The sequence below is a fragment of the Nicotiana sylvestris genome, chromosome 2 (genome assembly GCF_000393655.2).
Source record: "Nicotiana sylvestris chromosome 2, ASM39365v2, whole genome shotgun sequence".
In the NCBI taxonomy this organism is placed as follows: Eukaryota; Viridiplantae; Streptophyta; class Magnoliopsida; order Solanales; family Solanaceae; genus Nicotiana; species Nicotiana sylvestris.
In genome coordinates this window covers 161957408-161980844 of record NC_091058.1, presented here as the reverse complement: position 1 = coordinate 161980844, position 23437 = coordinate 161957408, and the positions used below count along the sequence as shown (strand labels likewise).

Sequence of the window (23437 nt, the reverse complement as noted above, 5' to 3'; positions counted from 1 at the left end):
AGTTCCACCAACCTCCTGATAAGGTGGATAGCCTCCGTAGTAAAACGACCTGGCATGAACCCAAACTGGTTTTCCGATATCGACACCGCCCTCCTTATCCTCCCTTCTACCCCCTTCTCCCAAACTTTCATGGTATGACTTAGTAACTTGATACCGTATAGTTGTTGAAATTCTGGATATCCCCTTTGTTCTTGTACACCGGAACCATTGTACTCCACCGCCACTCATCAGGTATCCTCTTTGTCCTGAAGATAACATTAAACAACCCAGTCAGCCGCTCCAAGTCTGCTCTACCCGCATATCTCCAAAACTCTACTGAAATCTTGTCTACTCTACCTGCATATTCAAAAATGTTACATTATTCGAATAGCTTGATGAATTTATATTCAAGAAATTAGGAAATTGAATAGGAAATATAAATTAAGATGAATCTATAGTTAGTCAGTGGCGGACCTATATTGAAGTTTATGGATGCTCAAGCACCCATTATATTTTACCCTAATACTATTTTTATTGATTGAGCGCACAATTTCAAAAAATAAATAGTCTAGTATAAAAATAGGTCCACAACTGCGGTTAGTCCATCAAATTTTAAGACAATCCTGTCTCTGGTGAGGTTTCAGCCACATCATTCAAGCGGCCAAGGGTGAAGAGGATGGTCTATGTCAATAATATGAAACAACTCTCCTATAGCCAAGCGTAGTATCCAAGCAGTATTAATTAAGGGATCGGAGACAACATAACACATATTATAGGTCCATTTTTAGTCTAGTAAATAAACGCCACATATATAAGGCATAGTGATTGTTAGTACTATATATTAATTTTTGTCCCCAGATCCTTGCACCGACACACCTTCTGATCAGAGTAGTTTAGTTTTTATGTGAGAAAACGATATACTCACCTAAAAATTGAAGAAATTAAAAAGGTTAAAATTCTGTCCTCTCACTCTACCCCACTATATACAAACGAACCTTGAGAAGCCACATGGATCCAAATTATAATCCCAAAAGCTTTGATTTTAATATAAGCCACTTCTGCAAATCATTAGTTTCTGGTTACTTGGTTTAAGCAGAAGGAGGGAACTTTTTTTTCTTTACCTTTTGCTTTTAAACAGTAAGCAATGTATTGCATATTGTGGTGGAGCCACAATTTTCGTTAAGGGGTGTTAAAATATAAAAAAATAAATATAATGAAAAGTTTAGAAGAATCAATATATAGTAAATATACATAAAATAGAATAATTTATCTAGCAAATACAATATAATTTCTCTGGCGAAGGGATGTCGATTGACACCTCTTGATTGAATGTGGCTCCACCACTAATTGCTGATGAGTATAACATATATATAATTAATCTGAAAACAGTTTAGCTAAATTCCTAGTAATTCTGTAAGCTCTACTACTTCTATATGTAGCAGCATTTTCTAATGGTTAATTTATGAATTTCCCGGAATCTATGGTACTCACTGCATTTCATTTTATGTGAACCTGCTTTACTAAGTTCCTTATTTAACAAGAAAAGAAAGATTACTTAAAAATTGTATCTTAAAATGACATGATATTTATGTGACTAAAAATCGTGACATTAAGGGTAGAATGAGCTATAAAATCAAGATTTTAGAATCATATTATGGCTATAAACTCATGAAATTAAAAGTAAAATAAAAAATTTAAATTAAATTATTTCTAATATTAAAAATATCTCATCCTCTTTTAAGCATATACTTAAAAGAGAAGAGTTTTACACATAGTAGAACAAAGATAGTAATAGTTTTTAAACTATGCACATAACAAGATCTTGTGAATTCAGATCACACGCTGAAACTTTAACAAATGGCATAATTTTTCGGCTACCAGCACTATACCTTCAACGTTTCTCAAATTAGAATTGGTTTAATTAATTTTCTAATTTTTTTTTTCAAAAATAACATCACAATTTGAATATTATTATAACTATTATTGTTATTGTTATTATTATTATTATTATTTTCCAAATTAATATACGAAAATGGCATTCCTGCAGCAAATAAGAACAAGGCGAAGTTTTCAAAACGTTACAATAAGTGATAACATCTTGAATAAGATTGAACTGTAATCTTACTTTAGGTGTAAGCTAAAGGCCATGAGATTCAAAGTGAGTTAAAAAGAGACCGGAGAACTTTAGAGAACCTTCCGAACTTTGGAAGATCATGTGTCCACTTGGAAAGTAATGTTAATAATTAGATGTGTGTTATAAAATAAAAGGAATTTAGTAAAATATGAACAAGAAATAAAAGCAATTTAGTAAAATATGAACAAAAATAAAGATAGAGAAAAGGAAGAGATTTTCTTCTTCAATTGTGTGTATTTTCCTATCTATTACAAGGCCTTTATATAGGCATAAAAAGTGAAGAAAATATGTCATGGAATATATCATTGAACATACAAAATACGTCATTGAATATGTCATTAAGCATTTGAGATGAAAATCATGGAAGAAGAGTAGACATCCACCATAATGTGATATTTATCATAATACTCCCCATTGGATGTCCAAAGATAATGTGCCTCATTAAAACCTTACTAAGAAAAAACTCTGTAGGGAAAAAATCTTAGTGAAGGAAAAAGAGTACACATATCTGTAATACACTTTATTTGTTGTCTCGTTAAAAACCTTACCAGTAAAACCCAGTGAGACAAAATCTAGGCTAAGGGAAAAAGAGTACAACGCGTATCTTACTCCCCCTCATGAAAACATCACTTTATTTCCCGAAGACGCGCATTCCAAACTTCTGTCTCAACTTCTCAAATGTTGAGGTTGGTAATGCCTTAGTGAACAGATTAGCCAAATTTTCACATGAACGAATCTATTGAACATTAATTTCACCATTTTGTTGAAGATCATGCGTAAAAAAGAACTTTGGTGAAATATGCTTTGTTCTGTCTGCTTTGATGTATCCTCCTTTCAGTTGAGCAACGCATGCAACATTGTCTTCATATAGTGTAGTTGGATTATCTGTTTTTATAAGAAAACCACACATTTCCTGGATATGCTGAGTCATTGATCTCAACCAAATACATTCCCGACTAGCCTCATGAATGGCTATTATCTCAGCATGATTTGAAGATGTGGCAACTATGGTTTGTTTCATTGAACGCCATGATATAGCAGTACCTCCATATGTAAGCAAATAGCCTATTTGAGATCGGGCTTTATATGGATCAGACAAATAACCTGCATCAGCATAGCCAATCATTTTTGACTTGAATTCATTAGAATAAAACAATCTCATATCTATGGTTCCCCAAAGATATCTAAATATATGCTTAACAAAATTTCAATGTCTTCTTGTTGGAGAGGAGCTGAATCTTGTTAATAAGCTCACTGCAAAAGCAATATCTGGTCGAGTATTGTTGGCAAGATACATCAGTGCCCCAATTGCACTAAGATATGGAGTTTCATCACCAACGAGCTCTTCATCATTTTCTTGAGGCCGAAATGGAACTTTATTTATGTCAAGCGATCTCACAACCATTGCGGTACTCAGTGAATGTGCATTATCCATGTAAAATCACTTTAAAACCTTTTCAGTGTATGTTGATTGATGGACAAATATTCCATTTGGTACATGCTCAATTTGGAGGCCTAGAAAAAATTTTGTCTTACCAAGATCTTTCATTTCAAATTCTTTCTTCAAGCACTCTACAGCCTTTGGAAGCTCTTTCGAAGTGCCAATGATATTCAAGTCATCAACATACACAACTATGATGACAAATTCAGATCTAGACCTCTTAATAAAGACACAAGGGCAAATAGGGTCATTTTTGTACCCTTCATTTAGCAAATACTCGCTAAGGCGATTGTACCACATCCTCCCTGATTGCTTCAATCCGTATAAGGATTTCTGAAGCTTTATTGAACAAGTTTCTCTTGTACTTTTATGTGCTTCGGGCACTTTAAATCCTTCAGGGATTTTCATAAAAATTTCATTGTCTAGTGAGCCATATAAGTAGGCTGTGACAACGTCCATCAACCGCATATCATGTTTTTCATGGACTGCCAGATTTATTAGATACCTGAAGGTAATTGCATCTACCACAGGAGAATATGTCTCCATATAATCAATGTCATGCCTTTGCGAAAATCTTTGTGTCACAAGTCGTGCTTTATATCTTACGACTTCACCTTTCTCATTTCGTTTTCGCACAAAAACCGATTTGTAACCCACTGGCTTGAACCTTCAGGCGTTCGGACTATTGGTCCGAAAACTTCACATTTTTCGAGTGAAGCCAATTCTGTTTGAATTGCGTTTTTCCATTTTGGCCAATCATTTCTCTGTCTACATTCATCGACAGATTTTGGCTCAAGATCCTCATCTTGTTGCATTATTTCAACTGCAACATTATATGCAAAATTGTTGTTAACAACAACGTTATTTCGGTTCCACCTTTTTCCCGTTGAGACATAACTTATTGGTATCTCTTCATTTTCATCATTTCCAGGTACTAGAACCTCCTGTGAGGTCTTATCAATTGCTATGTTATGATCAACTTGATCATTTGCTCTTGTCCTTTTTTGGAGATTCTTATCCTTGGAACCAATTGGTCTACCATGTTTAAGGCGTGGCCTAGACTCATTTGCATCATCATACTATCCAATTGGGACATCAACTCAAATTGGAGCATTTACAGCTGGAATATGCGATTTAGTAACCCGTGGAAGGTTAGTAAATGCATCTGGCATTTGATTTGCAACGTTTTGCATATAAATGATCTTTTGAACTTCTTGTTCACATTGATTTGTGCGAGGATCTAAATGAGATAGAGATAATACGTTCCAATCTATCTCTTTTTCTAGTTGTTTATTTTCTCCCCCTAATGTTGGAAAAACTGATTCATTTAGTTAACAATCAACAAATCTGGCTGTAAATAAATCTCCTGTCATAGGCTCCAAATATTTAATAATAGAAGGAGATTCATAACCAATATATACTCCCAACCTTCTTTGGGGACCCATCTGTGTGCATTTTGGTGGAGCAATTGGAACATATACTGCACATTCAAAAATTCTTAAATGAGAAATATTTGACTCCTGACCAAAAGCCAATTGTAATGGGGAGACTTTATAATAACTGATTGGTCTTATGCGCACAAGTGTTGTTGCATGCAAAACAGCATGTCCCCACACTGTAAGGGGAAGTTTTGTCCTCATTAGCAATGGTCTAGCTATTAGTTGGAGACACTTAATCAATGATTCTGCTAGACCATTTTGAGTATGAACATGAGCAACCGGATGCTCAATTTTTATTCCAGTGGCCATACAATAGTCAACAAAGGCCCGAGATGTAAATTCACCAGCATTATCAAGACGAATTGTCTTAATTACATAATATGGAAATTGTGCTCTTAACCTTATTATTTGGGCCAACAATCTCGCAAATGCCATATTACGAGTTGACAATAAGCACACATGTGACCATCTTGTAGATGCGTCTATCAAGACCATAAAATACTTGAATGGTCCACATGGAGGGTGTATAGGCCCACATATATCACCTTGTATACATTCCAGAAATGCAGGGGATTCAATCCCAACTTTAGCTGATGTTGGTTTAATAACCAATTTTCCTTGAGAACAAGCAGCACATGAGAATTCCTTAAATTGAAGAATCTTCTTGTTCTTCAATGTGTGCCCATTTGAATTCTCTATTATTCTGCGCATCATGTTATAACCGGGATGGCCCAACCGGTCATGCCAAATGATAAAATCATTAGAAGTAGTAAACCTTTTGTTTACTATGGCATGTGATTCAACCACACCAATGTTTGTGTGGTACAATCCAGAAGAAAATGCGGGCAATTTTTCATGCACATATCCTTTACCCGCTTTTATTGTAGTAACATAAAGGTATTTAACCTTTCCTTCGTTTGATGTCTCAACATGGTAGCCATTTTGGCGAATAGCTTTGAAACTCAACAAGTTTCTTTGAGACTTACTACAATATAATGCATTATCAATAGTTAATATCGTTCCTCTGGGTAATAATAAGGCCGCTCTTCTAGAGCCCTCAATCAACTTTGTACTACCGGATATTGTATTAACATAGGCCTTTTTCATAACCAAATAAGAAAAAAATTTCTTTTCTCTTAATATTGTGTGAGTTGTAGCACTATACAAAAGACATAAATCTTCATTACTCATCTTGGATCCAATTGAAGACTGGGGAATTTTAATTTCTTCATAAAAAAAATACATCATGAGAAATACGGAAACAACTAACATCACCAACGATAACATAAGACAACTTAAGTACTACTTGAAAATAAAAACAACTTCAGACGAGACAAAAACACTGAAAATAAAAATAACAACATAATTGCATTCCCTAGTAAAATGATCAAACATTAGTTTTAATCTCCAAAGAAGTCTTTAACTTCCAAATGATTAATATCATCGAGGCCTTGAAAATCATCATCATTCAAAGCAAGATTTGCCTCGGCATTGTCATCATTTTTGTTTGAAGGCCTTGCCTCAAAATCATTTTTAAAGGTCAAATATGACTCCACTGGAGCATTAACAGAAGATGCTCCAACATTATTTGCCTTTCTTTTAAAGGAGTTTTGATAAAGCCTGACAAAATGCTCAGGTGCACGACATTCAATTTTCCAATGACCTTTCATGCCACAGCGGTGGCAGTTACCGCTTTTAAGAACTCATATTATTTTCTCGTTTGACATGACCACCATGATGACGACTATTATATCATCTCTTACCATTGCCATGCACGTACATTCTTATGGCCATGATTATTATTTTATCCTTTTCCAGACTTATCACGTCTAGCTGTCATATTCGCTTCAGGAAGCGGAGCTGACCCTGTGTGTTACAACCCATATCCACATGTGTTAGTTCATGCCATATATTAGTTAACATAAATCCAAGAAGGAATTATCTTTGAGATGATAAGAAGTCAATCCTATTGGTCTTAAGTGATACAAGAGTGTATAAGGGTGATTAACAAGTATTAGAAGTTAAATGAATCAAGGATGTTGTAACTCGTATTTTCAGGTAAATCTAGCGGTGCTTAATACACTCAAGAGGTCATGTATTAAGGTATTTTAATCATATAATATCCGTATCATAAGTCTTGAAGTCAAACGAGTTATGAAACAAAAGTCGACAAAAGTTGTCTCAACTTAGGTTCATAATTTTACTTAAACATTAGGTCAAATATTTCTAATCTTTTCTCCTAATTTACAATGAATTATGGGGTGATATACCAACCAAATTAAATATCTATGAGTCTAATTTCCAATGCATTAAACCGTTCATCGATACGATCTCGGAGTAGAGAGATATTTGCATTTTAGCGAGACTGCTCCAAGCACCTCTCTATGGGGCCCACTAAGGCGGTTTAAGATATTTGGACCTATATAGGATGCCTCCAACCCGTTTTAAGTCATTTATTCTCACTATTTTAAGACCTTAGAACCCTAGGAACATCCTCTCAAGGTTCTCTCAAGATTCAAGACCCAAAAAAGGGCAAACAACACAAATCAAGTGTCGGGAATTCCGTGGCGCTAGTAAGTCTCTTGTTCTTCTTGTTGTTGCTCATTTTTGTGTCGTTCCAGCTCGTGTGGGAGGTTGTTTTAAAGGGTTTATGTTCTGTAAATACTCCCTCATGTTCTTAATATCAATCCTAGGTGATTTCAAGCCTTCTAAAGTGATTCTAGTGCCGAAAAACACTAATTGATCGCTAGTTTCGCTTTTTTGTTGTTGTGGCAGCATTGGAGGGATATTTCATGGAAATTTAAGGTCAAATTGGAGTTTTTCTTTCTGTATAAAGGTAAGGAACCTCTTACTCTATATGTATTTAAGATTATCCAAGTTGCGGCTAAGCCATTGAAGCTAGAACTTGTGAAATATATATCGAAAGGCTTGGTAGTAATGTTATTGTTTTGTGGACTGTTTTGCGTTGCTGTTGGGCTGCGTATTTTACTACTGTTTTGTGGAGTTTTGGAGGAGGAAGGGTGTGGAGAAACACCATATATATGTAGGGTTATGGGCTGATAGTTATTCGTAACATTTCCAGGTTGTTTGACACGACTACGGTGGTCGTCGTATGTATGGAGTGATTAGGCTGTGTGTGGACTATTTTGGGAGGCTCAATATGTTTATTATTGATGTTGTTTGGGCTGTTTGGTGATTGTTTTGAATGGTGTGAGGTCATATATATAGGGGAGGTGCTGTCCGTTTCATCGTAAAATAGGTTGTGGTCGATACATAATAGTTATGACGCTTAAATGATAATGATAGTATCGTTTCTCTTATTGTAGACTAAGGAGTTTTGACAATTGCATAGCTTGAGATTGGGGCAGTATATACAAGGTATGTGAGGCTATCCCTTTCCTTCTTTTGCACGACTCCGATTGTACATAATGTAATGAACGAGCTTCCAAGATACTCTACTCTTAGAAGCTAGCAGTACTTACATTGTTTTCCCTCTTATGGAACGATTGATGTTAATGTTGCTTCTCTTATTCTTATGTTATCAATGTTGTTGGTACTTCCTGATTCTTATAAGGTTCATAGTGAAGAGTTAGTCCTAATAACGTGTACAGAGGATACCGACCTTACGTCACTCCGAAAGGTTTAGAATGTGATTCCATGAGTCGAGCATGCATTATATATATGTATCTATTTTACTCTACCGAGCCACGCTATAGTTGGCCGGGTACGGCACCTATTGTGCAACCACTGATCAGTTGGGTTTTACCGAGCTCCACGTGGCCGGGTACGATTCTACCGAGCCTATTATGGCCGGGTACGATATGATGATGATGATGCCCACAGAGGCGAATGCTTTAAAGGTTTATGTATTTATACATATGTATCATGCATTTCATGTAAGTAGCCCTCAGAGGTACTAAGATGTTACAGGTTGTATATTCTCTATCCTTGCTTACATTACTGATCGTATTTATGGTTCCCTGCCTTACATACTCAGTACTTTATTCGTACTGACGTCCTTTTATTTGTGGACGCTGCATGTCGTGCTGCAGGTCCTGATAGACAGGCAGGTGCAGCTCCCCCACCACAGTAGGCTGTCCAGTTCAGCGGTGATTGGCGAGATCCCTTCTCCGGACTTGCCTTGGTCTTGGTATGCATTTTTGTTATAGACATTATGGGTATGTCGGGGCCCTGTTCCGGCTATGTTGCAGCACTTATGTTCATTTAGAGGCTCATAGACAAGTGTCGACTCATGTATAGTTTGGTATGCCTTGTCGGCTGGTTTTTGTTATATAGTCTTTCATGGTAGCGTGGTAGCTCATACCTTATATGTAGTTTCTTGATTGTCTGGTCATCCCCTGCTATGTATGTTCATGCCGTCATATTTTATTGCTGGTTGTCCATGATCCAGGTCTACCATTTATATTGATCTCGTCAGCCCTAAAAGATAATAATGAAGGTTAGATGAAATGTACGTTGGTGCTCGGCAATTATGGTCGGGTGCTAGTCATGGCCCTCCAGTTTGGGTCGTGACAAACTTGGTATCAGAGCAAGTCTGTCCTAGGAGTTGTCTATGAGCCGTGTCTAGTAGAATCTTGATTATGGATGTGTAGTGCGCCACATTTAAAATCAGGAGGCTACATGACATCTAGGGTTGTTACCTTCCTCCTGAATCTAGATCGTGCGTAGAGTAGAGTCGTAAGTGTTTGTCTCTAATAGTCACCTTGGGGTGCGCCGGTCCTATTCGTGCGGAAGGAAGATGGGTCGTTACGGATGTGTATCGACTATCGACAGTTGAATAAGTTTACTATAAAGAACAAGTATCCACTTCCAAGAATTGATGACCTGTTTGACCAACTCCAGGGTGCCAAGTATTTCTCCAAGATTGATTTACGTTCAGGGTATCATCAGGTGAGGGTTAGGGAGAAGGATATTCCAAAGACGGCCTTCCGGACAAGATATGGGCACTTTGAGTTCTTGGTGATGTCGTTCGGGCTAACAAATGCCCCAGCAGCTTTTATGGATCTCATGAATACTATATTCAGGCCCTATCTTGATGTGTTCGTGATTGTATTCATTGATGACATTCTAGTATATTCTCGTTCGGAGGCGGAACATGCGGGCCACTTGCGGATAGTATTACAGACGCTTCAGGATCGTAAGTTATATGCTAAGCTCTCCAAATGTGAATTTTGGCTGAACTCAGTAGCGTTCCTTGGCCATGTGATATCTGACGAGGGTATTAGTGTCGACACTCAGAAGATCGATGCAGTAAAGAATTGGCCGAGACCTACAACACCATCAGAAGTCCGCAGCTTCCTAGGGCTAGCAGGATATTATAGGCGGTTTGTGGAAGGGTTTTCCTCTATATCATCACCATTGACTAAGTTAACACAGAAAGCTACCAAGTTCCAGTGGTCTGACACTTGTGAACGTAGTTTTCAGGAGCTGAAGAATCGATTGACATCCGCACCAGTGCTCACTCTTCCTGAAGGAACAGAAGGTTATGTGGTATATTGTGATGCCTCAGGTATAGGTTTGGGGTGCGTATTGATGCAGCGTGGGAAGGTGATTGCTTATGCATCAAGACAATTGAAGAAGCATGAAAAGAATTATCCAACCCATGATTTGGAATTGGCTGCAGTAATATATGCTTTGAAGATATGGCGGCACTACTTATACGGCGTCCATGTTGACATCTACACAGATCACAAGAGTTTACAATACATCTTCAAGCAGAAAGAGTTGAATTTGAGGCAGCGTAGGTGGCTTGAATTATTGAAAGACTACGACGTCGAGATATTGTATCATCCCGGTAAAGCCAATGTTGTGGCAGACGCTCTCAGCCGTAAATCAATGGGAAGCTTAGTACATATTGAGGCAGGTAGATGGGGGTTGACTAAAGAGCTTCATCAGCTAGCCAATATGAGAATCAGATTGTTAGACTCTGATGACGGAGGTGTTACTGTACAGAATACATCAGAATCATCTTTGGTAGCCGAGGTAAAAGCACGGCAATATGAAGATCCTATCTTAGTACGATTAAGAGAGAGCATTCAGCAGTGTAAAAGTATGGCTTTTGAGATAGGAAGAGATGGGGCACTGAGATACCAGGGCCGATTATGTGTGCCTAATGTGGCAGGGTTGCGAGAGAAGATTATGAATGAGATTCATCAATCCTGATATTCCATCCATCCCGGCTCGACAAAGATGTATCATGATGTCAAGGAGCAGTATTGGTGGGATAACATGAAGAAGTCTATTGCAGAATTTGTAGCCTAGTGTCCCAATTGTCAACAAGTAAAGATAGAACATCAAAAACCTGGTGGATTGCTTCAGAATATAGAGATTCCGACCTGAAAATGGGAGGTGATTAATATGGACTTCATTATTGGATTACCTCGCTCTTATCATAAGTTTGACTCCATTTGGGTGATAATTGATCGACTTACAAAATGTGCCTATTTTCTGCCAGTTAAGGCAACTTACACGGCTGAAGATTATGCGAAGTTGTATATCAAGGAGATTGTTAGGCTTCATGGTGTGCCGGTGTCTATTATATCATACCGAGGAGCTCAATTTACAGCTAACTTTTGGAGGTCTTTTCAGAAGGGTTTAGGCACACAAGTGAATATCAGCACTGCATTTCATTCGCAAACTGACGGATAGGATGAACGTACCATTCAGACACTGGAAGATATGCTACGAGCATGTGTTCTAGATTTTAAGGGGAATTGGGATGACCATCTTCCACTCATAGAATTTGCCTACAATAATAGCTACCATTCCAGTATTAAAATGGCCCCATACGAGGCACTATATGGGAGAAGATGTAGATCACTAGTTGGATGGTTCGAAGTCGGTGAAACAGAATTATATGGGCCAGATTTGATTCACCAAGCTATTGAGAATGTGAAAGTGATACATGAGCGATTGAGGACGACACAAAGCAGGCAAAAATCTTATTCCGATGTCCGACGTCGTGATCTGGAGTTTGAGGTTGGTGATTGGGTTTTCCTGAGGATCTCACCAATGAAGGGTATTATGCGTTTTGGGAAGAAAGGTAAGCTGAGTCCAAGGTATATCGGGCCATATAAAATTCTTCGACGGATTTGGACAGGTTGCTTATGAGTTAGAATTGCCATCCGAATTGGAATTTGTCCACCCGGTATTCCATGTATCTATGTTGAGGAAATGTATTGGATACCCTTCTCGAGTCGTCCCTATCAAAGATGTACAAGTTACAGAGGACCTATCATATGAAGAAATGCCAGTGGCGATATTAGATCGACAAGTCCGCAAGCTAAGAACAAAAGATGTAGCTTCCATCAAAGTATTGTGGAGGAACAAAAATATGGAAGAAATGACATGGGAAGTAGAAGAGGAGATGAAGTCTAAATACCCTTACCTATTCCAGAATGAAGATAACAAGGATGCTGGTGAAAGACAGGATACATTGGAAGGTGAAACGGCTATATGAGGTAAGCAATAATTTGAGAATACTCCTCATTAATACAAAATGGTGATATGTAGATAATGTAAATATGCATAATGCTTTGTGTAGCCTTGTGAAGCCATATTTTGGGCTTAATTGCTTGCAAGTTTTGCTAGTGACCATTTTATAGGGGAAAATTGATCGGAAATTTCCATTGGAATCCACGATGATTTAAACTCCCCATGAACCCTTACATTCGAGGACGAATGTTCCTAAGGGGGGGAGGGTGTTACAACCCATATCCACATGTGTTAGTTCATGCCATATATTAGTTAACATAAATCCAAGAAGGAATTATCTTTGAGATGATAAGAAGTCAATCCTATTGGTCTTAAGTGATACAAGAGTGTATAAGGGTGATTAACAAGTATTAGAAGTTAAATGAATCAAGGATGTTGTAACTCATATTTTCAGGTAAATCTAGCGGTGCTTAATACACTCAATAGGTCATGTATTAAGGTATTTTAATCATATAATATCCGTATCATAAGTCTTGAAGTCAAACGAGTTATGAAACAAAAGTCGAAAAAAGTTGTCACAACTTAGGTTCATAATTTTACTTAAACATTAGGTCAAATGTTTCTAATCTTTTCTCCTAATTTACAAGGAACTACGGGGTTATATACCAACCAAATTAAAGATCTATGAGTCTAGTTTCAACTCATTAAACCGTTCATCGATACGATCTCGGAGTAGAGAGATATTCGCGTTTTCGCGAGACTGCGCCAAGCACCTCTCTATGGGGCCCACTAAGGCGGTTTAAGATATTTGGACCTATATAGGATGCCTCCAACCCGTTTTAAGTCATTTATTCTCACTATTTTCAGACCTTAGAACCCTAGGAACATCCTCTCAAGGTTCTCTCAAGATTCAAGACCCAAAAAAGGGCAAACAACACAAATCAAGTGTCGGGAATTCCGTGGCGCTAGTAAGTCTCTTGTTCTTCTTGTTGTTGCTCATTTTTGTGTCGTTCCAGCTCGTGTGGGAGGTTGTTTTAAAGGGTTTATGTTCTGTAAATACTCCCTCATGTTCTTAATATCAATCCTAGGTGATTTCAAGCCTTCTAAAGTGATTCTAGTGCCGAAAAACACTAATTGATCGCTAGTTTCGCTTTTTTGTTGTTGTGGCAGCATTGGAGGGATATTTCATGGAAATTTAAGGTCAAATTGGAGTTTTTCTTTCTGTATAAAGGTAAGGAACCTCTTACTCTATATGTATTTAAGATTATCCAAGTTGCGGCTAAGCCATTGAAGCTAGAACTTGTGAAATATATATCGAAAGGCTTGGTAGTAATGTTATTGTTTTGTGGACTGTTTTGCGTTGCTGTTGGGCTGCATATTTTACTACTGTTTTGTGGAGTTTTGGAGGAGGAAGGGTGTGGAGAAACACCATATATATGTAGGGTTGTGGGATGATATTTATTCGTAACATTTCCAGGTTGTTTGACACGACTACGGTGGTCGTCGTATGTATGGAGTGATTAGGCTGTGTGTGGACTATTTTGGGAGGCTCAATATGTTTATTATTGATGTTGTTTGGGCTGTTTGGTGATTGTTTTGAATGGTGTGAGGTCATATATATAGGGGAGGTGCTGTCCGTTTCATCGTAAAATAGGTTGTGGTCGATACATAATAGTTATGACGCTTAAATGATAATGATAGTATCGTTTCTCTTATTGTAGACTAAGGAGTTTTGACAATTGCATAGCTTGAGATTGGGGCAGTATATACAAGGTATGTGAGGCTATCCCTTTCCTTCTTTTGCACGACTCCGATTGTACATAATGTAATGAACGAGCTTCCAAGATACTCTACTCTTAGAAGCTAGCAGTACTTACATTGTTTTCCCTCTTATGGAACGATTGATGTTAATGTTGCTTCTCTTATTCTTATGTTATCAATGTTGTTGGTACTTCCTGATTCTTATAAGGTTCATAGTGAAGAGTTAGTCCTAATAACGTGTATAGAGGATACCGACCTTACGTCACTCCGAAAGGTTTAGAATGTGATTCCATGAGTCGAGCATGCATTATATATATGTATCTATTTTACTCTACCGAGCCACGCTATAGTTGGCCGGGTACGGCACCTATTGTGCAACCACTGATCAGTTGGGTTTTACCGAGCTCCACGTGGCCGGGTACGATTCTACCGAGCCTTATGATGGCCGGATACGTTTTTTACCAAGCCTATTATGGCCGGGTACGATATGATGATGATGATGCCCACAGAGGCGAATGTTTTAAAGGTTTATGTATTTATACATATGTATCATGCATTTCATGTCAGTAGCCCTCAGAGGTACTAAGATGTTACAGGTTGTATATTCTCTATCCTTGCTTACATTACTGATCGTATTTATGGTTCCCTGCCTTACATACTCAGTACTTTATTTGTACTGACGTCCTTTTATTTGTGGACGTTGTATGTCATGCTGCAGGTCCTGATAGACAGGCAGGTGCAGCTCCCCCACCACAGTAGGCTGTCCAGTTCAGCGGTGATTGGCGAGATCCCTTCTCCGGACTTGCCTTGGTCTTGGTATTCATTTTTGTTATAGACATTATGGGTATGTCGAGGCCCTGTTCCGGCTATGTTGCAGCACTTATGTTCATTTAGAGGCTCATAGACAAGTGTCAACTCATGTATAGTTTGGTATGCCTTGTTGGCTAGTTTTTGTTATATAGTCTTTCATGGTAGCGTGGTAGCTCATACCTTATATGTAGTTTCTTGATTGTCTGGTCATCCCCTACTATTTATGTTCATGCCGTCATATTTTATGGTTGGTTGTCCATGATCCAGGTCTACCATTTATATTAATCTCGTCAGCCCTAAAAGATAATAATGAAGGTTATATGAAATGTACGTTGGTGCTCGGCTAGTATGGTCGGGTGCTAGTCATGGCCCTCCAGTTTGGGTCGTGACACTGTGGGACGGGCTTCATGATTTTTCAGCAAAAGGGTATTATGTTTCTCAATCACCAGAAGGCATGAGATCAATTCAGAATACTTTTTAAATCCCTTTTAACGGTATTGCTACTGTAATACCATATTTGAGGCATGAAAAGTTGTAAGAGTCTTTTCCAGTAAATCCTCATCATTCATAACTTCCCCACATAATTTCAATTGGGAAGTTATTCGAAATACAGCAGAGTTATACTCACTTACGGTCTTAAAATCTTGCAACCGTAAGTGCATCCACTCATATCGAGCCTTTGGCAATACCGTATCCTTAAGGTGATCATACCTTTCCTTCAGGCCAATCCACAATTCTAGTGGATCTTTCACTGTTAAATATTCAATTTTCAAACCTTCATCCAAATGATGACGAAGGAAAATCATGGCCTTCGGTTTGTCCTGGCTTGATGCCTCCTTACCATGAGTAATGGTGTTGCCAAGGCCTTTAGCAGCTAAGTGAATCTCAGCATCAAGAATCCATGATAGATAGTTCTTTTCAGAAATATCAAGTGCCACAAACTCAAGCTTTGACAAGTTCGACATAGTGAAAACTATGAAAGAAGATAAATAATTAGAAATTATTAGGATAATAGCGTAAAGAAACGATTACACTAAACTTTTCTGATTCTGTATGATATTTAGGTGAAAAACCAATCCATAATGAATGATAATGGTATATTCATCTATACGTCTATTGTTCCCAATGTACTGGATAATGAAATTTTGTTAGCTCCTCTTAGCTATGAGATTATTACTTGGAATATTTACTATAACGTCATGAGATTCATGATTATTTCTGTTTTCCATTGTGTTAGAAGGATTATTTCTATTTTCCAAAAGATTTACACTTTTGTTCATCGATCTTTGTCAGTACTATATTCATGAATAAAAAAAATGATGTTCAAGTTTATATTATGATGAAACATCACAAGAAAAAATAAATAAATAAAGGAACCAGTATTCATTTGGTGGAATATACTCATATGTATATCTTGAAAAAAAAAATTATTTGGCTTGATAATTTTGACAGTAAATCAAAGAGATATACCTCGTAAGAAGTGGAGTTCAACCTTGAGGTTAGAGACTTTGTGCTGATAATGTGTTATAAAATACAAGAAATTTAGTAAAACATGAACAAGAAATAAAAGCAATTTAGTAAAACATGAACAAAAATAAAGATAGAGAAAAGGAAGAAATTTTCTTCTTCAATTGTGTGTATTTTCCTATCTATTACAAGGCCTTTATATAGGCATAAAAAGTGAAGAAAATATGTCATGGAATATGTCATTGAACATACAAAATATGTCATTGAATATGTCATTAAGCATTTGAGATGAAAATCATGGAAGAAGAGTAGACATCCACCATAATGTGATATTTATCATAACAATATGCTAAATTTAACCCATAAATGTGTAATTGGTCCAAATCATACTGACCTAAGCAAACATACTTTAGTGAAATTTTCCATTTGTTGATTTAACCTGCCATTTACCATTTCTACTAGTATTAACTTTCTTCACTTGTTTCTCAAGACTTTCGAGCATATCAATTAAGACATGGGAATCTGGATGATTCGAGCGAACTCGCCCGAACTATGCGTGGTAACTACCTAAAATGTGCAAATGCTACCATACTAAAGAACTTTAGATCAATAGGCCTCTGCAATATAATGTACAAGTTGATTACCAAAATCATTGTCAATAAAATCAAACTTGGTCCTGCCATCTATTATTGGCCCAAGCTAAGCTAGCTTTCTGTCTAATAGAAGGGCTGGTGACAATGCCATCATAGTGCAGGAATACATCAGCCGTTTCAAAAAAAAATGAAAGGAAAAAATGCCAACATAATCCTCAAAATTGATGTGGAAATGGCTTTTCCCATATTGAAATGGTCTTTCATTAGGGATACAGTGGTATCCTTTGGTTTCTCTAATAACATTACCAAGTTGATTCTTTCATATATAACCACCAGCTCTATCTCTGTCTTGATTAATGGGGGAAAGATTGAGTTTTTCTACCCTAGCATGGGCATTAGGCGGGGAGACCCTATATTTCCCTACATCTTAATCATTTGCATGGAAATGCTCTCTAGGAGCATTGAGGCTCAAGTCCAGACTGGTAATTGGTTCCCTACTAAAATCAGTAATATAGGGCCCAAAATTGTATTGGGAAAAAATTAATTTTGAATATTGAAGATGACGTGTGATGACACGTGGACTGGTCAAAAGGTCAAAACGCAATAAATAGCCAAGAGGCACGGGCGACAACAAATATGGGGAAAAGAAAGCAACATAGGTGTGGATCATTACTAAAATAGGTACGAGTCTCGTACCTATTCGAGTCATTTAAAGATCAAAGATCGGAAGAAGTTGAAGATACGAATCTGATGACGTAAAAGAGTCTAAATACAGCATTAGATATCAAATACATAAGAGAATCTGAATTAAATAGAAATAATTGTGTAACGTTTATTTTAAATGTCATTTATTTCTTATAACTGCCTCATTAAGACAAAGGCATTACATCTTCTCCTAGAATCAACTATAAAAGGAGAAGGACTCAACATCTGTAAGGACAAGAAATATTATTGAGATTACACTGAAATACAAAATTACTTATTATTCTCAAAAGTCTTTTATTATTTTCGTCTCTAGATTATCAGTAACCCAAATTTCTCTATATTTCTAAAGCTTTGACCAAAGACTCAGATTTTTGGTTAAACAAATTGGTTCCGTTACCGGGAATCTGATAATCTTCTCTTTTAAGCTACATTCCAGTCGTTGTTATCATCATGTCAAATAACAATAACAGTGAAAACACCTTAGGAAACCGTGAAAATCAAATCCATCAAAATCAAGGAGATTTACAGAACATCGACGTGGTTCCCTCTCCTTAAAATTCACCACGTCAATCTCGTGAAGGCACTCCCGCTCCTGAATCTTGTGCTGATCAACAAGAGAAATCTGAACATTTTGAAGGGGTGGATGAAGCTTTACAAAAAGTAATTGATGCACGAGTTAACAAAGCTCTTCAGGCTCTAGTTAGTCGATTACCTGTTGCACCACCCACACCTACACCTAATAATAATACATTAGAGAATCCTCGTTCTGGCCTTGTTAATTCTGGAAATGGAGGAACCCCCAGTGAACCACAGGAAGGCGAACCAGGTAATTCAAATAATTCTCATTTGCAAAATTTAGTATTAACTTTGCAGAAACAGCTTAAGGAATAAAATGAGCACATCGAGCACATCCCTGGAGTTCCCCCTGTAATTAACAGAGTGGATGTGGATAAATACTCAAAACAACCTTGGAAACCAAGTGCTGCTCCCCTTCCAATCCCTAAAAAGTTCAAAATGCCAGACATCTCGAAATATGATGGCACAACAGACCCACGTGATCACGTAACTGCATTTACAACAGGCGTGAAAGGCAATGACTTGACCAAACAAGAAATTGAATCAGTACTGGTCAAGAAATTTGGAGAAACACTCACCAAGGGTGCATTAACCTGGTATTCTCTTTTACCCGAAAATTCTATTAATTCTTTTGCTGAGCTTGCAAATTCTTTTATTAAAGCACACTCGGGAGCTCAAAAAGTTGAGAAAAGAATGGAGGATATTTTCAAAATCAAGCAAGGGAATTCCGAGTTGCTCAGGGATTTTGTTGATAGATTCCAACGTGAAAGAATGACTTTACCTCGTGTACCTGATAACTGGGCTGCAATAGCTTTTGCAAGCAACTTAAATGACAAAAGCTCAGAAGCCACGAGAAGACTTAAAGAAAGCCTTCGAGAGTTTCCTGCAACCACGTAGAATGACGTTTATAACAGGTATAGTACGAAGTTGCGAATTGAGGAATATACCGTACCTCAGTTTTGTCATGAACAGAAGAGCAATTCCAGGAGATCAGAAACCGAAAAAAGATCAGGTAAAAACAGGTACGATCTATATATGGGACCTGCAGGGAAAGACTCACGATCAAAGCAGGATATTCAACGATATGATCAAAAATCGAGGAACAGGGAATCTGGTACTTCATCAAGGTTTAGAAATGATCGAAACAGACAAGAGTCACGAGATAATGACAGTAGTTTAAAGGCAAGGTTCGGTGGATATAACTTTAATGTCACTACCTCCGAGCTCGTAGTTGTTTTGAGGAGCATGGGAGATAAGGTACAATGGCCAAAAGAGATGCGGTCAAATCCAAATAGATGCAATCCAGACCATTGGTGCGAATTCCACAATGATCACGGGCATAAAACTTCAGAATGTAGATTCTTACAAAGTGAAGTGGATCATCTATTGAAACAAGGGTATCTCACTGAGTTATTTAGTGAGAAAGGTAAGCAAGCCTATATGAAAAATAGGCAAGAGCCACCAAAACCCCCTTCACCCAAGAGAATCGTGAATGTTATAAGTAGGGGTGAAGATATTCATGGTGTAACTTATACGGCTTCCAACAAGGTTTCTAAAGTAACGATAACACACAGGAAGCGGGTAAGGCAGGTTTTAGAAAACGAAAGTATTTCTTTCGATGATGCAGATACCGAAGGAATAATGACCCCACATAACGACGCACTGGTAATATCTTTACTTGTATATGATACTAATGTAAAACGAGTTTTTATTGATCCAGGAAGTTCCGTGAATATTGTACTATTAAGGGTATTACGTGAAATGCAAGCTGAAGACAAAATGATACCTAAGGCGCATACCCTATCCGGGTTCGACAATTCAAGCGTGGTAACAAAAGGAGATGTAATTCTAACAACTTTTGTTGCAGGTGTTGTTAAAGAAACTAAATTTCAGGTAGTAGATATGGAAATGACTTACAATATGATCGTGGGGAGACCTTGGATTCATGATATGGATGTTGTTCCATCAACTCTACATCAAGTTATTAAATTCCCATCACCGTGGGGAATTTGCCAAATTCGTGGGGATCAGCAGACAGCCAGAAGTATCAACGCTGTAACAGATACAAGCACCGTAAATAAAGAAAAATAGCAATTACAGAAAACAATTGAAGGTATCAAGGATTAAACCTCAATCGAACAAGAAAAGACAAATTTAGACTCGAGACCTGATACAATCCAGGAACCTGAAGAGAATGAAGATATCAAAACAACAATTGAAGAGCTCGAGGCTGTGATATTATTTGAGCAATGGCCTGAACGGAAGGTTTATGTTGGAGCCAATTTAAGCTCAGACATGCGAGGTATGTTGATTGAATTTTTAAAAGCTAACATGGACTGTTTTGCTTGGTCCCATGCTGATATGATAGGGATACCACCGGATGTGGTAACTCACAAACTAAATGAAGACCCATCCTTTACACCAGTAAAGCAAAAGAAAAGAAAGCAAGGAGCTTTCAAAAATTAGGTGATTCAAGATGAGGTCCAAAGGCTATTAAAAATTGGGCCAATACGCGAGGAAAAGTATCTTAATTGGTTAGCAAACACAGTTGTTGTACCTAAGAAAAACGGTAAGTGGCGGGTTTGCATGGATTATACAGATCTTAACAAAGCTTGCCCAAAAGATTCTTTCCCTCTACCGCATATAGATCAGTTAATTGATGCAACTACAGGACATGAACTTTTGAGTTTTTTAGATGCATATTCGGGGTACAACCAAATTAAAATGGACCCCAGTAATGAAGAAAAAACTTCTTTCATCACAGACAGGGGGACTTACTATTATAAAGTAATGCCCTTTGGCCTCAAAAATGCTGGAGCAACCTATCAAAGGTTGGTCACCAAAATGTTCCAAGAACATTTAGGAAAAACCATGGAGGTATATATAGACGATATGCTCGTCAAAACCCAACATTCTCATGATCATATTTCTCATTTATCTGTTACATTTGAAATTTTACGAAAATTTAATATGAAACTCAATCCAGAGAAATGTGTATTTGGGGTTGCCTCAGGCAAACTTTTGGGGTTTCTCGTTTCTAACCGTGGTATTGAGGTAAATCCTTCTCAGATCAAAGCAATAGAGGAGATCCTTGATATCCTTATGAGTAAAAAAGAAGTCCAAAGGCTAACGGGAAGAATTGCGGCCTTGGGGAGATTTATTCCCAAATCTTCAGAAAAATGCTTTAAATTTTTCTCCACACTAAAAAAGCAAGATCATTTTGAATGGAACGAAGATTGCCAACAAGCCCTTAGAAATTTAAATGCTTACTTGTCAAATCCACCACTATTGGCAAAACCAAAAGAAGGAGAAAAGCTACTCATCTATTTGGCCGTGTCAGAAGTCGCGGTAAGTGCTGTTTTAGTCCGTGAGGACCAAGGTAAACAATCTCCTATCTATTATGTAAGCAAGTCTTTATTAGATGCGGAAACACGATATCCACAACTAGAAAAGTTAGCATTAGGTTTGATCATGGCATCTAGAAAATTAAGACCTTATTTTCAATGTCATCCCATTGTTGTAGTTACTGCTTTTCCATTACGAAACATTTTGCATAAACATGAATTGTCAGGGAGGTTAGCAAAATGGGCTATAGAATTAAGTGAATACTAAATCATTTATCAACCTAGGACTGTAATAAAATCTCAAGTATTAGCCGATTTCGTAGCTGATTTTAGCCAAGGGATGTATTTAGAAGCAGAAAAAGAATTACTAGTTTTTAATGGTGCAAACCTGGGAACTTGGATTTTATTCACTGATGGTTCGTCTAATATAAAAGGAGCAGGCCTAGGGATAATTCTCATACCACCTATGGGTGAGACTATTAGACAGGCTATAAAATGTCATTCTATAACTAACAATGAAGCAGAGTATGAGGCTGTAATTGCAGGTCTAGAATTGGCACGAGAACTCGGCATAACACAGAATATAATCAAGAGTGATTCTCAACTCGTGGTCAATCAAATGCTAGGGACTTATACAGCCATGGAGACACGAATACAAGAATATCTCGAAAAGGTACGATAACTAATAAAGCAATTCCAAACTTGGAAAGTAATGCAGATCCCAAGAGATGAGAATGTGGAGGAAGATGTTTTAGCTAATCTCGCATCTGCAGCAGACGTAGCAAACGACACAAATGCTACAGTCGTACATTTATTTCATTCCGTTCTCGAACCTGATAAGAACGAGGTAAATTTTAATCATTTAACATGGGATTGGAGAAACTAAATTATTGCTTTTCTACAACGTGAAACCGTGCCTGCTGACAAAAGAAAAGCTTATGCACTTCGCAAAAAAGCTGCTCGTTACTGTTTACATCAAGGGAATCTTTATCGAAAGATGTTCGGTGGGCCATTAGCAAGGTGTCTCAGACCTTCCCAAACATAATATGTGATGAGAGAAGTACATGAAGGACATTGTGGAAATCACGCAGGAAGAAGGTCGCTGGTAAAAACGCTGATTCGAGCAGGGTATTATTGGCCTAAAATGGAAGAAAAAGCAAACGGTTTCGTGTCCAAATGTGATAAATGTCGAAGATGTTTTAGCTAATCTCGCATCTGCAGCAGACGTAGCAAACGACACAAATGCTACAGTCGTACATTTATTTCATTCCGTTCTCGAACCTGATAAGAACGAGGTAAATTTTTGTCATTTAACATGGGATTGGAGAAACTAAATTATTGCTTTTCTACAACGTGAAACCGTGCCTGCTGACAAAAGAAAAGCTTATGCACTTCGCAAAAAGCTGCTCGTTACTGTTTACAACAAGGGAATCTTTATCGAAAGATGTTCGGTGGGCCATTAGCAAGGTGTCTCAGACCTTCCCAAACATAATATGTGATGAGAGAAGTACATGAAGGACATTGTGGAAATCACGCAGGAAGAAGGTCGCTGGTAAAAACGCTGATTCGAGCAGGGTATTATTGGCCTAAAATGGAAGAAAAAGCAAACGGTTTCGTGTCCAAGTGTGATAAATGTCGAAGATGTTTTAGCTAATCTCGCATCTGCAGCAGACGTAGCAAACGACACAAATGCTACAGTCGTACATTTATTTCATTCCGTTCTCGAACCTGAT

At 37.6% G+C, this 23437-nt stretch overlaps 1 protein-coding gene across 1 annotated transcript; it reads right to left on the bottom strand.

Annotated features, from left to right (window-relative positions):
* Window positions 1–15519: 15519 nt before the first annotated feature.
* LOC104228985 (uncharacterized) lies at window positions 15520–15984 on the bottom strand. Its single transcript, XM_009781549.2, has one exon. The coding sequence runs from the start codon at window positions 15982–15984 to the stop codon at window positions 15520–15522; it is 465 nt and encodes a 154-aa protein (XP_009779851.2).
* Between the last annotated feature and the right edge of the window lie 7453 nt (window positions 15985–23437).